The following is a 13,999-nucleotide window of genomic DNA, read 5'->3' on the forward strand; positions in this document are numbered from 1 at the left end:
ATTTGACAAGTGGGAAGAGGAATTAGAGAAGTCATTGTTGTTCCATGACTCAAAAGTCAGTAAGCAGAACCTGGTTAGACTGTCCCCACACTGGAGGATTAAACTTACATGAGGCCCTAAAAAACAGCATTGAAAGAGTTCTGCTTTGAGAGTGGTCTGAGACTAAAAAAACACTATCCATGAATCCCCTTTCCAGTTTTATGAACACAGCTTGCTCATTTAAAGTAAGGGCTGCAGAACAGGCACCCTGCCAAAAGACAATGTGCACTGTCTCATAATTAATTCAGACCCATAGTCAGAAATTTTCACAGCTCTGGAAGAGAGCCCCATCCTGTTCCCACTTAAATCACTTCTAGTGACTTCACTGGAAGCTGGCTGATGCCCATTACCTCTTGATAAAAGCAAGTAAAAATAACTGAAATAATACAGCTAGAGTAGGTCTGTATGCTTATTCTGGGTCAGTATTTCACATAGCAACAAACAAAACAAAATCACCCCCTTGTCACCCCCTTATCATTTACAGGGTCAGAGTTTTGTGCAGATTCATGAAGGAGTATTTTAATTTTTCATCCTTTTTTTTTTTGTAGTATGTAGGATAGGGTTTTCATGTACTGATGGTGGCTTGAGTGGTAGTGGTGTAAGCTGACAGGATAACATAAGAATGCTGGTTTGAGTCTATGGTTGGCTTTTAACTTGTTTTGGGACTTGTCTGGGCAACAAATCTGGGATTTTTGTATATGAATTCTTTATCATTTTTGTGATGAAGCTGTGTATGTATATGTGATGCATTTCCCAGGCCACAGTCAATTTCCTTTAATGTTTCTCATCCTCTGAGTGGTTTTTTCTTCTTCTTCTTCCCTTTTTTTAGTGGTGCTCTACTTTCAGTCAGTGGCTGCCAGCAGAAATGCTGTGACTGCCTGTGTGCTCAGACCCCAGCCTGGCAGGATGGCCCATCCTCAGCTTAGCCACCATTATCAGCTACTGACAAACAATGCAATTCCCATCCCACCTCCCCCATAAAAGAAAACCTCGATTTCCTTGTTTTTTTCAATTACGTATCTTTAGATCATTGCGCTCAGGGGATAAACAGATTTTTAAAAAATCCTACTTCTGCCATTTGAGTTAAAATCATGAGGATAATGTATTTGGCCTTACGAGTGGGGTAACTGCATTTGTGCATTTTTTATCTCTGCATTAGAATGCTGACCATTTTTTATTTTTACGCATTTATTTTTCTTTTTTTTTTTTCTCTTTTTTTAAGAATCTCATCGGTCTTGTAAGAAACAGTAAAAAGACCCTACGCTTAAGGAAGCAACCCATCTTCTGTTTTACAGACTGCTTTTTAAATAAAATATCTTCCGCCGTTTCTCCATTTTACTTCCACTCTCTCTCATATGGAAACCCCTAGGAGATCATCCATCCAAAAGTCTGCCTGGGCTACCACTTCTCTATGATATGGCTCATGTAGTCCTCAGTGGGCAAACGCCCCTGCTCGTCGGTCTCTTCCTTGGGAAGCGCTTCGTTGGAGCGGTGCAGGAGCCTCTCCTCCCGGTTCTTGATCCTCTGCTCCATCCTCTCCAGCTGCCTCTTGTACTGGTAGCGCTGCTGGAACAGGTCCTTTGCATAGTCATAGAGCTGCATGTCCAGCTCGTTGAGCTCCTCGATCCTGCGGATGGTGTCGTTGTCCACCTCCACCCCGCCCGCCCGCGTGCTGTTGTACTGCATGAAGGGCCGGATGAACTTGAGGTTGAAAGTCCTCTCAAACAGGTACTGAGTCTTTCTCTGGAACTCTGTCAGGCCGAAGAAGGCCATGTCCTTGAGGTTTTTTTTGGCGCTCTCCAGCAGGATCTGCGCTCGCTTGTTCTCGGGGATGAAGGACATGTTGTAGCAGCCCACCAGGCTCAGGTCTGCCAGCATCCTCACCTGGCGGTTGTTGGCCAGGTTGTAGGGGCAGTCCATGAACTCCTGCAGCGTGCAGCCCGACCAGTCCGTGCCCTCGTAGCAGGAGGGCAGCTCCTCGGGGGTGGGTGTCCTGCCATCACACATGTGCAGGGAGGTTTTCCACGTGGCCCCTCGCTGCACGTGGCGCCACTCGCTGAGGTAACGGGACACGGGGTCTCTCAGCAGCGTGATGTAGTAAAATTTCCTACAACAAGAAGAGAAAACAGAATAAATGGCCTGCTAGGAACGGGACAGGTGCTTGGCAAGCAGAGATCTACTGCAGACAGCGAGAACCTGAGAGCAAATCAACATTACATCATCCATCCCACTGTACTTGTGGGTTAATTTTTTCTTGCAACACCTCGTGCAAAGCAGTTTGTGCAACATTAGATCTGTGTTTCTCTTTCTCATTTTAGCCTTGCCAAGTAGCAGCACCTTCAGCAGGATGTCCATTCCCAGCAACACGCTACAAAGTCAGAACAAATGACCAGGACTGAGCCTGTTTATTGACTTCAGAGAGCAGCTGTGGCTGCTGGCACTGCCTGGCCTTCCCCACCAAGCACTGTGTGCCTGCTGTGCCAGCCAGGACCTGCTCTCCAGGACAGCCCAGAGCCCCTCTGTGAGCTGAGCCCATCACTTGAACTGCATGCAGATGCTGACCAGGACACCCACTGCCTGCTTGATCCAAGCTGAAACCTGGGAGAACGCAGTGAGCAGCAGGATAAAACCACAGGAACATAAATGAAACACAATGGGAAATCAGGAATGCAATATTTGCAGGAAGAAAAGGCTGAGCTGACAACCAGAAATACCAGCAATAGTTTATTCCCATTTCAGTCAACCTGGTATTAAATCAAACAAACTTCAGACACACTTTTGACACAAGACTAAACAGAAGGGAAAAAGCGAGACAACCAGGAAGAGCACACATAATGACATGGGGCATCCTTGCTGTTCTATATAATGAGTATAATGAGCTCCCCAACAATACAAGCTGTCCTTAGAACTGAAAACATGACAGCTGTCTTTAACAGAGACCCTCTGTCTTCAGCCCATAAAGTTTTGGGATTGAAGAGATGGCAATGAGGGAAATGGGCTTTTTCTTGCCTAAGCCAGCAGCGTGGGACTGAGGTGTCTCTGTTCTTCCAGAAGGAGGAAATACCTCCTCTAGCTCCTAAAGCTGGCATGTGCTTGCAGGGCATGGGGCTGTGTGACCCTGGGCACACATGGAAGCACCTGGCTTTGGCAGGGAACACACACATGCAGGTGGAGGATTCACCTCCCCATCAGAAATGCACCTCCAGAATGCTGCTAGGGCTCATTGCACTGCACAACAACACTGAATGGAATGGCCACTGAGATGGCAGTGAACAGGTTTTTAAGGAAAAAAATAGTAAAAGTATTCTGTTTTGGCTAATTTTAACAGACCTGTGTTTTCCCAGTATCTGCAGTACTATTCTTGCTAGTAGTGACTTAAATTTCTGCAGTAAGAGCAATTTAATTCTAAAATAATACATCAAAGCCATTGCCCAGGAAGTCTCATATTAAGTAATGTTTGCTTTCCTAATTCATTATAAACTTGCTGAAGGGCTGTTCCAAAGCAGTCAATTTTGGTTTTTCCAACAATGTCAACGGGTATCAACTCCAGCTCCAATTCCTCTCCTGCTTTCTGCCTTCATAACTAGGGCTGGTACAGACATTTGTTATTTTTGGAAACTATTCCATCTCTTTTCAATAGCAGGAGTATCTTGCTGTCTAGTAATGCTGTCCAGTACTGTCTGTGCACAGGGAGAGGGGGGAAAAAGGGGAGCAGACACTTTCTTTCAGTCTACATCTTTCTCCTTCCTTCACCTTGCAGCCTGCAGTGATCCCACTACCCTGACTGAGAGACAGCCTTAATTTATAGAGACTGAGCTCCAATAGATGGGATAAAATACAGCAGTGGAAGGAAAAGGAAAGCAGTGATGAATGCCAGATGTTCCATGACAGACATTGATACTAAACACTATCAGCAGTTTTTGACTTGTGAACTGCAGTGGACTTTTTATTTTCACCAGTGTAATCCAAAGGTTGCATTTTTCACTGAGCAGGTCAAAGCCATTTATTATTTTGTGGCAACCAGAAGGTTGTTTCTCATTTGTGTGTGAGGTATCCACAAAGGAGGAGCTGATTCCTGTCCAAACATGCCACCTACACAAGTATGGACAGGGAAAAAAGGGAGGAATTAGTATCTGAATTTGGCAGACAGGAGAGCCACAAATGTTAAATGATGTGCATAAAGTCAAATAGAAGTGTCAGAGCTGGCATGAACCTGACTCCTGCAAGCCTGAGTCCAGCTGATCTTTCTCTGCTTAAACTTCAGGAGACTGTTAGTAAATCAGATTAATAAATATCACACAGAAACATTGAATAGGACATGGATTGGAAAAAGTTAAAGGAGCAAGTACTTCTTTCTTCACACCTGCACTATGAGAGCTAATACCTTAATTGAGGTAATACCCTGGTAAATAATTTATCACAGGAGATCTTTCTCAAAGATTCATCTCAATGAATAGACAGCACAGGAAAGTTACAATTATTGAAACTGTACTGAATCCAATTTGCCTTTTTCAAGTCTGTCACACAGGAAAGTGCTTGAAGGAAAGAACTTGTCTTCTAACACAGAAATCAGATTTATCTTTGGAAACTGGAGCCAGGCCTCTGGAAGTACTTAAGGAAGTTGCCCCAGTCATAAAATAAAATAAAATAAAATAAAATAAAATAAAATAAAATAAAATAAAATAAAATAAAATAAAATAAAATAAAATAAAATAAAGTAAAATAAAATAAAATAAAATAAAATAAAATAAAATAAAACAACCCTAACAAACAAACAGAGACTTTAAAGCAAAACAGTTTTAACTGCTTGAGATGCAGCACTGCCATAGTGAAAGTTATGTTCCCACATTTGTATTTAGATTTCTAGACAGGTGTTGGTTTCCAAGGAGCAGATTCCCTCAGCTCTCAGGCAAGTGAGCAGTACACCTTCCAAGAGACTGAAACCTCAGGAGCCACAGAGGTGAGACACTTGGATATTAGAGGGATGATTGTGCAAATGTTCACCCAAGGCACTTAAGATACTGAAGTTTCTTGTTCTTTAAGTTTAGAGAAAAATCAGGTAACTGTAAAGCATCATCCATTAGCAGTCAGACAGCTGTGAGAACACAGGCAATGCCACTTGTCAACAGTGGCTTGAAATTCATGAGGAACCACGTGACTAGTAAATTTTTTTAATTTTTTTTTGTCATCAGAGATAAAATAAACCCATAAACCCCATGCAGCTGTGAGTGCCCTTCATTCAGCATGGTATCCCAGACAGCCACTCAATTTTAGTGTTCCTCAAGGCTCATTTTAGAAGTGTGGTCTTCTCCTAGCCCAGATGGTTCCACTCAATACTGCCTCATAAAAACCCCAAGCAGCTCCAGTTTGGTCATGCAGTGTCACATCTCACTGGCCTTTCTGCACTTAACAAGCTTGAGCAAGACAAATAGACATTGGAATTAGTAAGATTTTTCTTCCCACTTATTTTCTTCCCCCATGAAGCTGTGACAAAGTCACACCTCTGCCTTTTCTTGCATTACTGCTCCTGGCAGCCCCAGCATGAAAATCCACCTGAAGCTCTCTGAGGAATTTGCAGAGCTGCATCCAAGGAAGGATTCCATAGCACATTTATTAAACAGAACAGAATAAAAGAATGGTTTTGATCAACAACCCTGTACCTGAACTGAAGTTTCAGGAAGAAACAAAATCCAGTATTAGAAAGGAAGGCCAATCTTGTGGTCATAACACACAAATGCATTCAGGAAACTTCACCTCAAGTGCCCATTCTGTCAAAATTAGCCTGCTTGCCCCAGACAAATCCCTCTCACCCTGCCTCCTTTCCCCTGTGTGAAGGGCTGACAATGTCTCCTTTGTCTGTTTTGGAAATTCAAAACACAACATCTTTAGGAGCAGGAGCCCTCTCCTTGTGTGATTATGCAAAGCCCCTGCTCCAGCATGGATTGAGGTCAGAGGACAATGGTTAACTGCTGGCATATTTTCATGACACAGGCTCAGAGGCACCACTGCCCCACAGGATCCCACCCAGACCTCTGCTCCCCATTCTCACACAGCAGCACAAAGCAGCCTCAGTCCTGCCAGCAGAGTTTTGGGGTTTTTTAAAGCAGAGGCATGCTGCACATGCAGTCAGTGAGCAGTTCAGGGTTAAAAATAACCCTTTCTTGCATGCCTGAGCTGCCATTTAGCAATATTCTGTCTTAATTCCTGTCAGCAGGTTCCTCAGCTAATGAAGGGGAAATGAAACCCTCCTTCCTCTAAAAACTCAATTCCTTCTCTTTTGCTAATAACCAGTCAAGATAATTCTGATAAAGTGACTGATTCTAAATATGATGCGATCATTTCTCTTCAGTTCATTTCAACTCTTTTCTACATGCCAGTGCACCTTTCTTACTGCTGCTGGTCTCTGAATTCTGCCAAGAACTGCTTATTTGACTGTGCAATTCCCTATTCTTTCCTGTGCTTAAATGCCTCCTCCCACATGGCCATTTATTTTTTTTATATTTTAAATTTTTAATTTTTACAGGTTACTTACTGAACTTTCAAGCATTCCTCCCAGGTAAAGCAAAATATGTAACAAGTCCTTTTTGACTACTGTGGTGGCCTTCCATCAGATAAAGAACAAAATACAGCCCCTTGCAATCACAAATGCTTCATCTGCCTGCCAGGAGGGGGAAGAGGAAGAAAGCTGCATAGGTCAGCTTCAGCCACATAACCCCAATCTGTCAAAGCAACATTCCCCCAGGCTACAATTCTTCTACTGCTAAAAAAAAAAATTAAAAAATTAAAAAATCATTCCATATCTTTGCTGAATTAACTGAGCAGGGGAGTCTGCCATATTGCAATAATGAGGAACACTGTGCTTTGTTTAAAGATGCAGTAATGTCAAATTTGTGGTTGATTTAAGGCATCCTTGTAAATCAAGCCCATGCACTGTGCACTCCACAAACCCCTGGTGAGGGTCCATTTATGCTGGCTCTCACTGTAAGTAGTTTATCACTGAAACCACCACTGATTTTGCCTCCCAGCAGTGAAATGCACCCAGCACCTGCTGTTTGTCTGCAGGGAGCCAGGGAAACAGAACCAGAGCACTCAGCACCCCCATGTGCTCACCTAAACCCTCACTGGGCTGGAACACTGAAGGGCATTGCCAGAGCAGGGTTATCTCCACTGAAAATGAGCAGTGCATCCCTGAGGAACAGGCCCAGCAAGGACTTACAGGTGAGTAACAAGTTTAGGTGAGTCAGGTGTCTTTAATGATGGATAAGCTGAGAATGTGGCAGATGAAAGTTCATAAAGAATTTATATTGTCATTAGAGAGTCATGCTAGATGTTACCCACAAATAGCAGGTGTATGAAGAGCAGTTTCCCCCTTCTGCACAGGGAATAACTTTCTGCTATGATGGGAAACTCTGGGTGACTCTCCAGCCTCAGGAAAAGCTGCCTCCTGGATTATTTACCAAACCCATACTTAGCACTTCTAAAGCCCAACCTTGCAAAGACTCCACATATTTCCCTGTTTTCCTCTACAGTCAGATTTCCTGCATAACAAGCACAATCTCAGTTAGAGATTGGAATTTAATATATGTACAATGATTACTTCCTTTGGTAGCAAATAGCCCCTAATTTTCCTCAGTCTATTTCCTCTCATCTGTTGTTCATTTAGACCCTTCCTGCATTTCACACACAATAAACTCTTCAGTCCTTTAAAAGTCATAGAAACAGAAAGAAAACCCCAAACAAGCAAACAAAACAAACCTATGTTTAAATAAAGATTGCAACACAAAACCCCCAAAAGCCAAGAAATAATAGCAAACCCAATCCTCCAGCTCTCAGGCTGGGTCAACACCTACAGCAGTGATTTTCTTTGCCAGCAAAGGAGGGGGTGGCAGCACTCAATTTGGGAACCAGGTTTGTTTTGCATAATTGTGTTTGTTTTGCCTGATGGTCTCTGCTCTTGGGACTTGGCTGTATCAGAAGAGAGGAGATTTGGAAATTTGTAACAACAGCCAACCCTCACACAGGCTCTGCTCACCCTCCAGATCCTCACCCTGGAGTCATCCTGGGGGCTGATTTCACCATGGGACAATGCAGAGCCAGCCCTGAAGCAATTCTGGGATCTGGAGGAGCAGTGATGCTGTGTGGCTGCAGCACAGTGTGAGGTGTCTCTATTTAAAGCTGACCTACAAAGAAAGGGCAGGTCTGCAGAGCAGGAGTTGGAATTGTATTGTGTACATGTTCCTGCAACACAGATACTCCTCCTGGAATACACTGGTGTACAAAAAACCCAGAATATATCCTCTTCCTAAATACCTTCCATGCAAAACCAGCACAAGTGGCAAAGGCAGCAGGGCTGGAGGGGAGGCACAAAGGATGTGAGCCAGCCCCAAGGGCAGGGGCTGAGACCTGGCTTGTCACAAATGGAGCCCCAAGGGCAGGGGGTGAGACCTGGCTTGTCACAAATGGAGCCCTGACACCCCTGTTGGGAGTGGCAGGATGATACAAGCTGCTCCATCCTGATTGGTGTGCATGGTAATACAAAGGAGCTTTTTATGTCAGCAATCAAATGGAGCATATCAAGGTAGCTACAGCTGGGCATTCATTTCCCTGAAACCATCAGAAATGGGCACTTTCAGGACCATCATCCCCATTTATCCCCATAAATGAAATGAGGTGCACTTTTACCTCAGATCTCAGTGCTGTGCAATGCTGGTGCTCACTGGGTTCACACTACACTGTCACACACTCAGCCCCAGCTCAGATTTGGCAATCACTAACAGGCTTTTACCCAGGAATCAAGTGTGGTCCTATCACCCTCGTGTCTCACAACTTTTTTTATATCAAATTAGCAGAATAGAAACAGATAATGAGTTTTAATAACATCTCTGCTTTTCACAAAAATTGTACTGCTGTGTAAGCACCAGAATTTCCTGTTGAACTGTGTCTTTGCAAACAAGTTAATCTAAAAAAAAGATACATGGCACGTTATGAACCTCAGGAGTGAGCCGCCAGCTCATTTTTCAAAATGACAGATATGATGAAAATTGGACAAAGGCTTGGAAAAAAAACCATGGGGGTCAGGGTGAGGGGAGCACATGGGGGTGGAGAGAAAGGCATTCCAGAGACCTCTGGAGCCTTGGGCTCCTCCAGGACCCATTAAAAGCTTATGTTACTTGCACCATTTATAAACAAGGGCTTTCTTTCTGCCATCATAACTTTCCTCATATGAGGAGCTAAGGAAGTGTTGACTGCTGTCCTCTGCTGAAGGGAGGCACCAAAAATGACAGCATGCTGCAAATCAAACCCCTGTGATTTAGGACCTTGGCTGGTTTTGGGAGGGCTGTTGTGGCTCCTGAGTGCCCTCAGTAATCGATAGCAGGCTGGGATGCTGGCAGATGGCAGAGGGAAGGCTCAGTGCCAGGGGGATGGCATCAGTGCTGGCAGGGAGCAGATGGCAGAAAGGTGCACTGCAACCTGGCCTGACTCTTTGCATTCCTTTGCTTCTGTTATTGCCCCTGCTGTCAGCAAGGTAGGAATTTTCAGGAGGGAAAAACATGGCCATTCTGTAAGAAAAATGTTCACTCTACTCACTGCTTCTGTCACAGAGACTTTCAGTTACATTGATTGTGGCATTACAAAACACAGAGAAGTCAGTAACACATTATACCCATATTTACTATAAAATATTTGCTAGAAGGATTCAATATATTTTTTTTTTTCAGTATCTTCCTCTGTGTGGCCACATTACAGCTAAGCAAGTAACAAATCAATCCCTGAAGTGTAATGACACATTTGCAATGAGACACTGAATTTTCACCTCTGTGTCAGATATCAATGTCCACTGGACATGCAGCATAGGATGCAGTTTTCACCCCACCACCAGATAAGTGGAAAGCATTTGGGGTCTCATTCCAGCTCCAGGGAATAAGTGCTGCTCCCTAACACACTCCAGTGCAGGCTGCCAAGTCAGGGAGCTTTCTGCTATGTCACTGGGGTTGAGCTGCACTGGTTCTACACAGAAATCTGTGCAGCTTCATGCTTTGTTCTGGGAAGAGAGAAAATGCCAGGGATTTAGCTTCCCCAGGTGTCAAGATGGATGCAATGAATAAAACAAGTGAATAGTTTAATAAAACATTATTTCTGCATCTGATGCCTGCACACTTCAGGACACAGAAGAAAGAATGACTGGGGTATTGCTGAACAGAAAATAGAAAACCAGAAGCAAGTTGATACAGAGCAAAGACAAGGCTGAAGTAACTATGCAATATGAAAAATATTTATTTGGAACAGCTGTAAATAAAGCAGATAGGCTAGAATTTGCATTTTCTTTGGAACTGCAAGTCAGCTTCTCTTGTGAATGACAGGAGCTCCACTGGCTGTAAGATTCAAAAAAGATTCAAGGAGGATGTAACAGCATGATAGACAGGAAATATGGCTCCTTGTAGAAGATTAAGTTATAAAGAACCTACAGAGGAAGAATAAAGGAGCAAGAGTTGGCAGAGGAGCAGATATTGATTGCTTATGCAGGACGAGTGAATTCCTTGGCAAAGGGAGACAACATTTGTGTCAGGCAGCTGCAGCACAGCATCCCTGAGTTGCTCATTGATCAATCCTGTTCCAATCAAAAACTGATGGGCAGCCACTTTTATTGATCTGAGCAGGAATATTCTGCAAAAAGAATGGAGATGCAGAGGATTTCTAAACTGGACTGCCATGTCCTGAACATACAAGTCAACACTGACTCTCCCTTGCTCAGGAATAGCAGATGCTGCTAAGCAGCAGAAGATAATCCTCAAGAAAGCAGAGCTACTAATCAGTCACTTTTACATTTAAGATCACTTGGAGTTGCCACTGTCTTACACTGTTTTCCTAATTAATTGCACTGGAATGCACTTAAGCAAGGCCCAGATCAAAGAATCATATGCAGAGATTGAAATAAATCCTGTCTGTGTTGCTAATGCCTTGGAAGTGGATGACTTGCTAAGCATTCAAAATCCATCTTTCCAAACTACAGATAGTGTGAGATGCTTTCAAAGGAACAGATTTAAGGATGAAAAGGAAAAAGCTCCCTTCATTTGCTCATAAAAGACAATTAAACAAAGGCAATTGTTCAACTAATTTAGTGTGAAGTTTGTGCATCTTAAGTTCCTTGTTCCTCACTTTCCTATCCCTAGAAATCACAGTTCAAGAGTGCCAATTTTCATTACAGCAAAACTTTATCATTATTACATATTTTTTAAATGGGCTTTAATGAAGGGTTGAAATCTTTTTCAAAGTTAATGATAAATAAAAATGACTGGGGCTGAATGTGTTGGCAGTTGGTGCAATAAATCACTGTCTCCTCCTGCATGAGCCTCTTTCTCATGATCTAGAATATCATCAAAAAGCTTTGATTGATTTACAGCTTAGTAACCCAGCCATCATCGTCCATAATTCTGATATAAACCACCCCACTTAATGTAGCTGTTACAGATGTTCACAAGTTCATTCCCTGCCTTTCAGGAGGAGATATTGACACAGCAGCTGCAGACATCAAGATTAGCTGGGGAGGAAAAATTTGTCTTGGGCACAAGAAAACATCCCATTTTCCTCTAACAATAGCCTGTCTTTAAAGCTGAAAGACATGCTGCCAACCTTGATACATCCAGTTTCAATTATTAAACACCAAATATCTATATGCACACAGCCACCCCCCTGCCAGCTGGCAGCAGTAACAAGCTGCCTGGCTTCTCTCTGAAACACATCATTTCCTGGGAAATCAAGACTTTACTAAAAGCTGTATGCCACAAACCCATCAGAGGGTGTGCAGTGAGCAGCAGCTGAGCCCAAGCCTTGCCAGCAGCAAGCCCAGGCTGCAGTGTATTCTGCATGTGGCACTGCCTCCAGCCAGCCCCAAGGAAACAAATGCTGGGATTTAGCTCTGAAAATCACCCCAGAGCTGGGCTGGGCAGGAGGGGCTCAGCCCCATGGAGAGAGGGATGCTCATTATGTTCTCTGTAACCAGCACAGCCCTGCCCCACAGCACCATGGCCATCATTATTCATTTTTCACCAATTATTGATCTCAGTTTCAACTGCTTTTGCTTGAGCCTGACAACAGTGCAGCATTAGCTGGCTGCAATTAACACTTTTGTTAAAACTGCTTCCTAAAGAAAAGGAGAATATGCAACATGCAGAGTACAAAGTGAGTGTTTTGTCCCTGCCAGCCTCAGCAGCCACTGCTCATTTAAAGCAGGCACACAGACATACCCAACAGGAACTGTCAGAGTGATGGCCCAGCTCACAGAAACAATTTCTCTCAGTGAATCACCATGCTGAGGAAGCTAACAAAGGCTGCAAAATTCATTAACTGAGCAGTGCTGGAAAGGGCTGCTCCAAATCCATCACTGCTCTGTCCTGGCCAGCCAGCATCCTGTCTCTGACAGTGACCAGCCCCTGGCACTGCTGAGAGAGGTCCAAGCAACAGCAAGGCTGTTTCTCTTAGCAGGAATCCTCTTGTTTCCCCTCAGCTGCACTCAAAGGGAGCACAAACCAGCCTCATGGTGTGGGGCTTCAGATGGACATTTGAGTCTACAAACCCTCACCAGCCTCAGGATTTCTCTGCTGGGTGATTTCTTAGACCTGTGCAACGTGAGGCTGAGAGAGTTGTGAAATATCAGGTGGGTATTTCACAGAGACAACACCCCTGCACTGGGAAGAAGGGATGTTTTACCCTGACAGACCTTGGGCTCTTCTAAGGGTGATTAATGGATTCACAGAATTCCTTGCCCTGTAGTTAGCAGGAGCACCAGAAAATTAGCAACGTGTTGAACATGATTTTAAAAATCTGATTTTTAATAAATAGATCCTTAAAGACTTAAAAAAAAAAATACAGGCTAACATCTTTCCCTGACCTTCCAGGTGAAGGACCCCAGAGGTGCTCCAGCTGGAACACTGCAGTTAAGTTTAATTATGTGATTAAAAGCACATGCTGGCATCTCCCAAAGTGCTGCTTTCTACGTGGGAAAGCCCAAAGAAAGGCGGCAGGCAGTGCCCAGTGGGATTATCCCTGCTGCTGCTGCAGCCTGGGGATGCCCTGGTGTCTGAGCACAGGGGGACCCTGGCTGTGCTGCTCCCACTAGATGGCACCGGGTTGCCATGGAATGGCTCTGGCAGGGAGGGACAGCTCCTCCCGCCAGCATTTCCCATTCTCCTGCTGGGATTTGCCAGGAGGCGAGCCACAAGTCTCATTCAGCTGCCAGGAATTGGTGACTGGGGCTGTTTCCCTCTCCACAGAGGGAGAGGAGTGTGTGCAGTCGCCTGGGTACCACCTGCATCCTCTGCTGGCACAGGAGCATCCTCCTGGGGCAGCCCTCTGCTCACACAGCCTCCCTCCAGAGCCCCTGACAGCACCTGCCCCAGGTGCTGCTTTTGCATTTACATTTGCAGTGTCACAGCTACTCCCTGCTCACAGCAGTGGTGTGGCACTGGAACACTTGGGCTTTTTGCTTTGGAAGATTGCAATTCTGCACCTACTGAACCTTTTGCTTAAGTCTCTGCTTCAGGCTTGACTGAGAAACACCACCTTTAAAAAATCTGTCCCTCATAAGCTTAGGTTATGTGGGATTCTGGTGAAAGCCAGGGAAAAAGCAGGTTTGGATTTTCTCAAGCTGCTCAAGGAGAATATGAGAGAAAGAATTATAACAATGATTAAGCACCTGCTGGATGTGTGAGATGTGATGTTTTGGTGAAAGCATCTTTACCAGGGGTGTCACCTTTCTTGCAGAAATCACTTCTATCCTTATTACCACCATCTACTCTATGAAAGTGCAGTTTGATTCTTTAATAAAGGGCTTTTTGCTTCTCTTCTGCATGAAGGAAGTATTGTTGCTACATCCTTTTGCCTGCTCTCTTAGCCCAGTAGCAACAAGATTACATGGAAGAGTTTTGCTGGCATAGCTCCACTGTGAGGAGTAAATAATAAA

At 44.1% G+C, this 13,999-nt stretch overlaps 1 protein-coding gene across 1 annotated transcript in view; it reads right to left on the reverse strand.

Annotated features, from left to right (window-relative positions):
* Positions 1–1,339: 1,339 nt before the first annotated feature.
* The window catches only part of HS6ST1 (heparan sulfate 6-O-sulfotransferase 1), a 166,380-nt gene continuing 153,720 nt past the window's right edge, over positions 1,340–13,999 (reverse strand). Inside the window, exon 2 of the mRNA XM_079314782.1 lies at positions 1,340–2,146. Coding sequence (XP_079170908.1) covers positions 1,438–2,146 — 709 coding nt within the window. The 3' untranslated portion in view covers positions 1,340–1,437. The remainder of the gene's footprint in view (positions 2,147–13,999) is intronic.

The sequence above is a fragment of the Erithacus rubecula genome, assembly GCF_903797595.1.
Source record: "Erithacus rubecula genome assembly, chromosome: 11".
In the NCBI taxonomy this organism is placed as follows: domain Eukaryota; kingdom Metazoa; phylum Chordata; class Aves; order Passeriformes; family Muscicapidae; genus Erithacus; species Erithacus rubecula.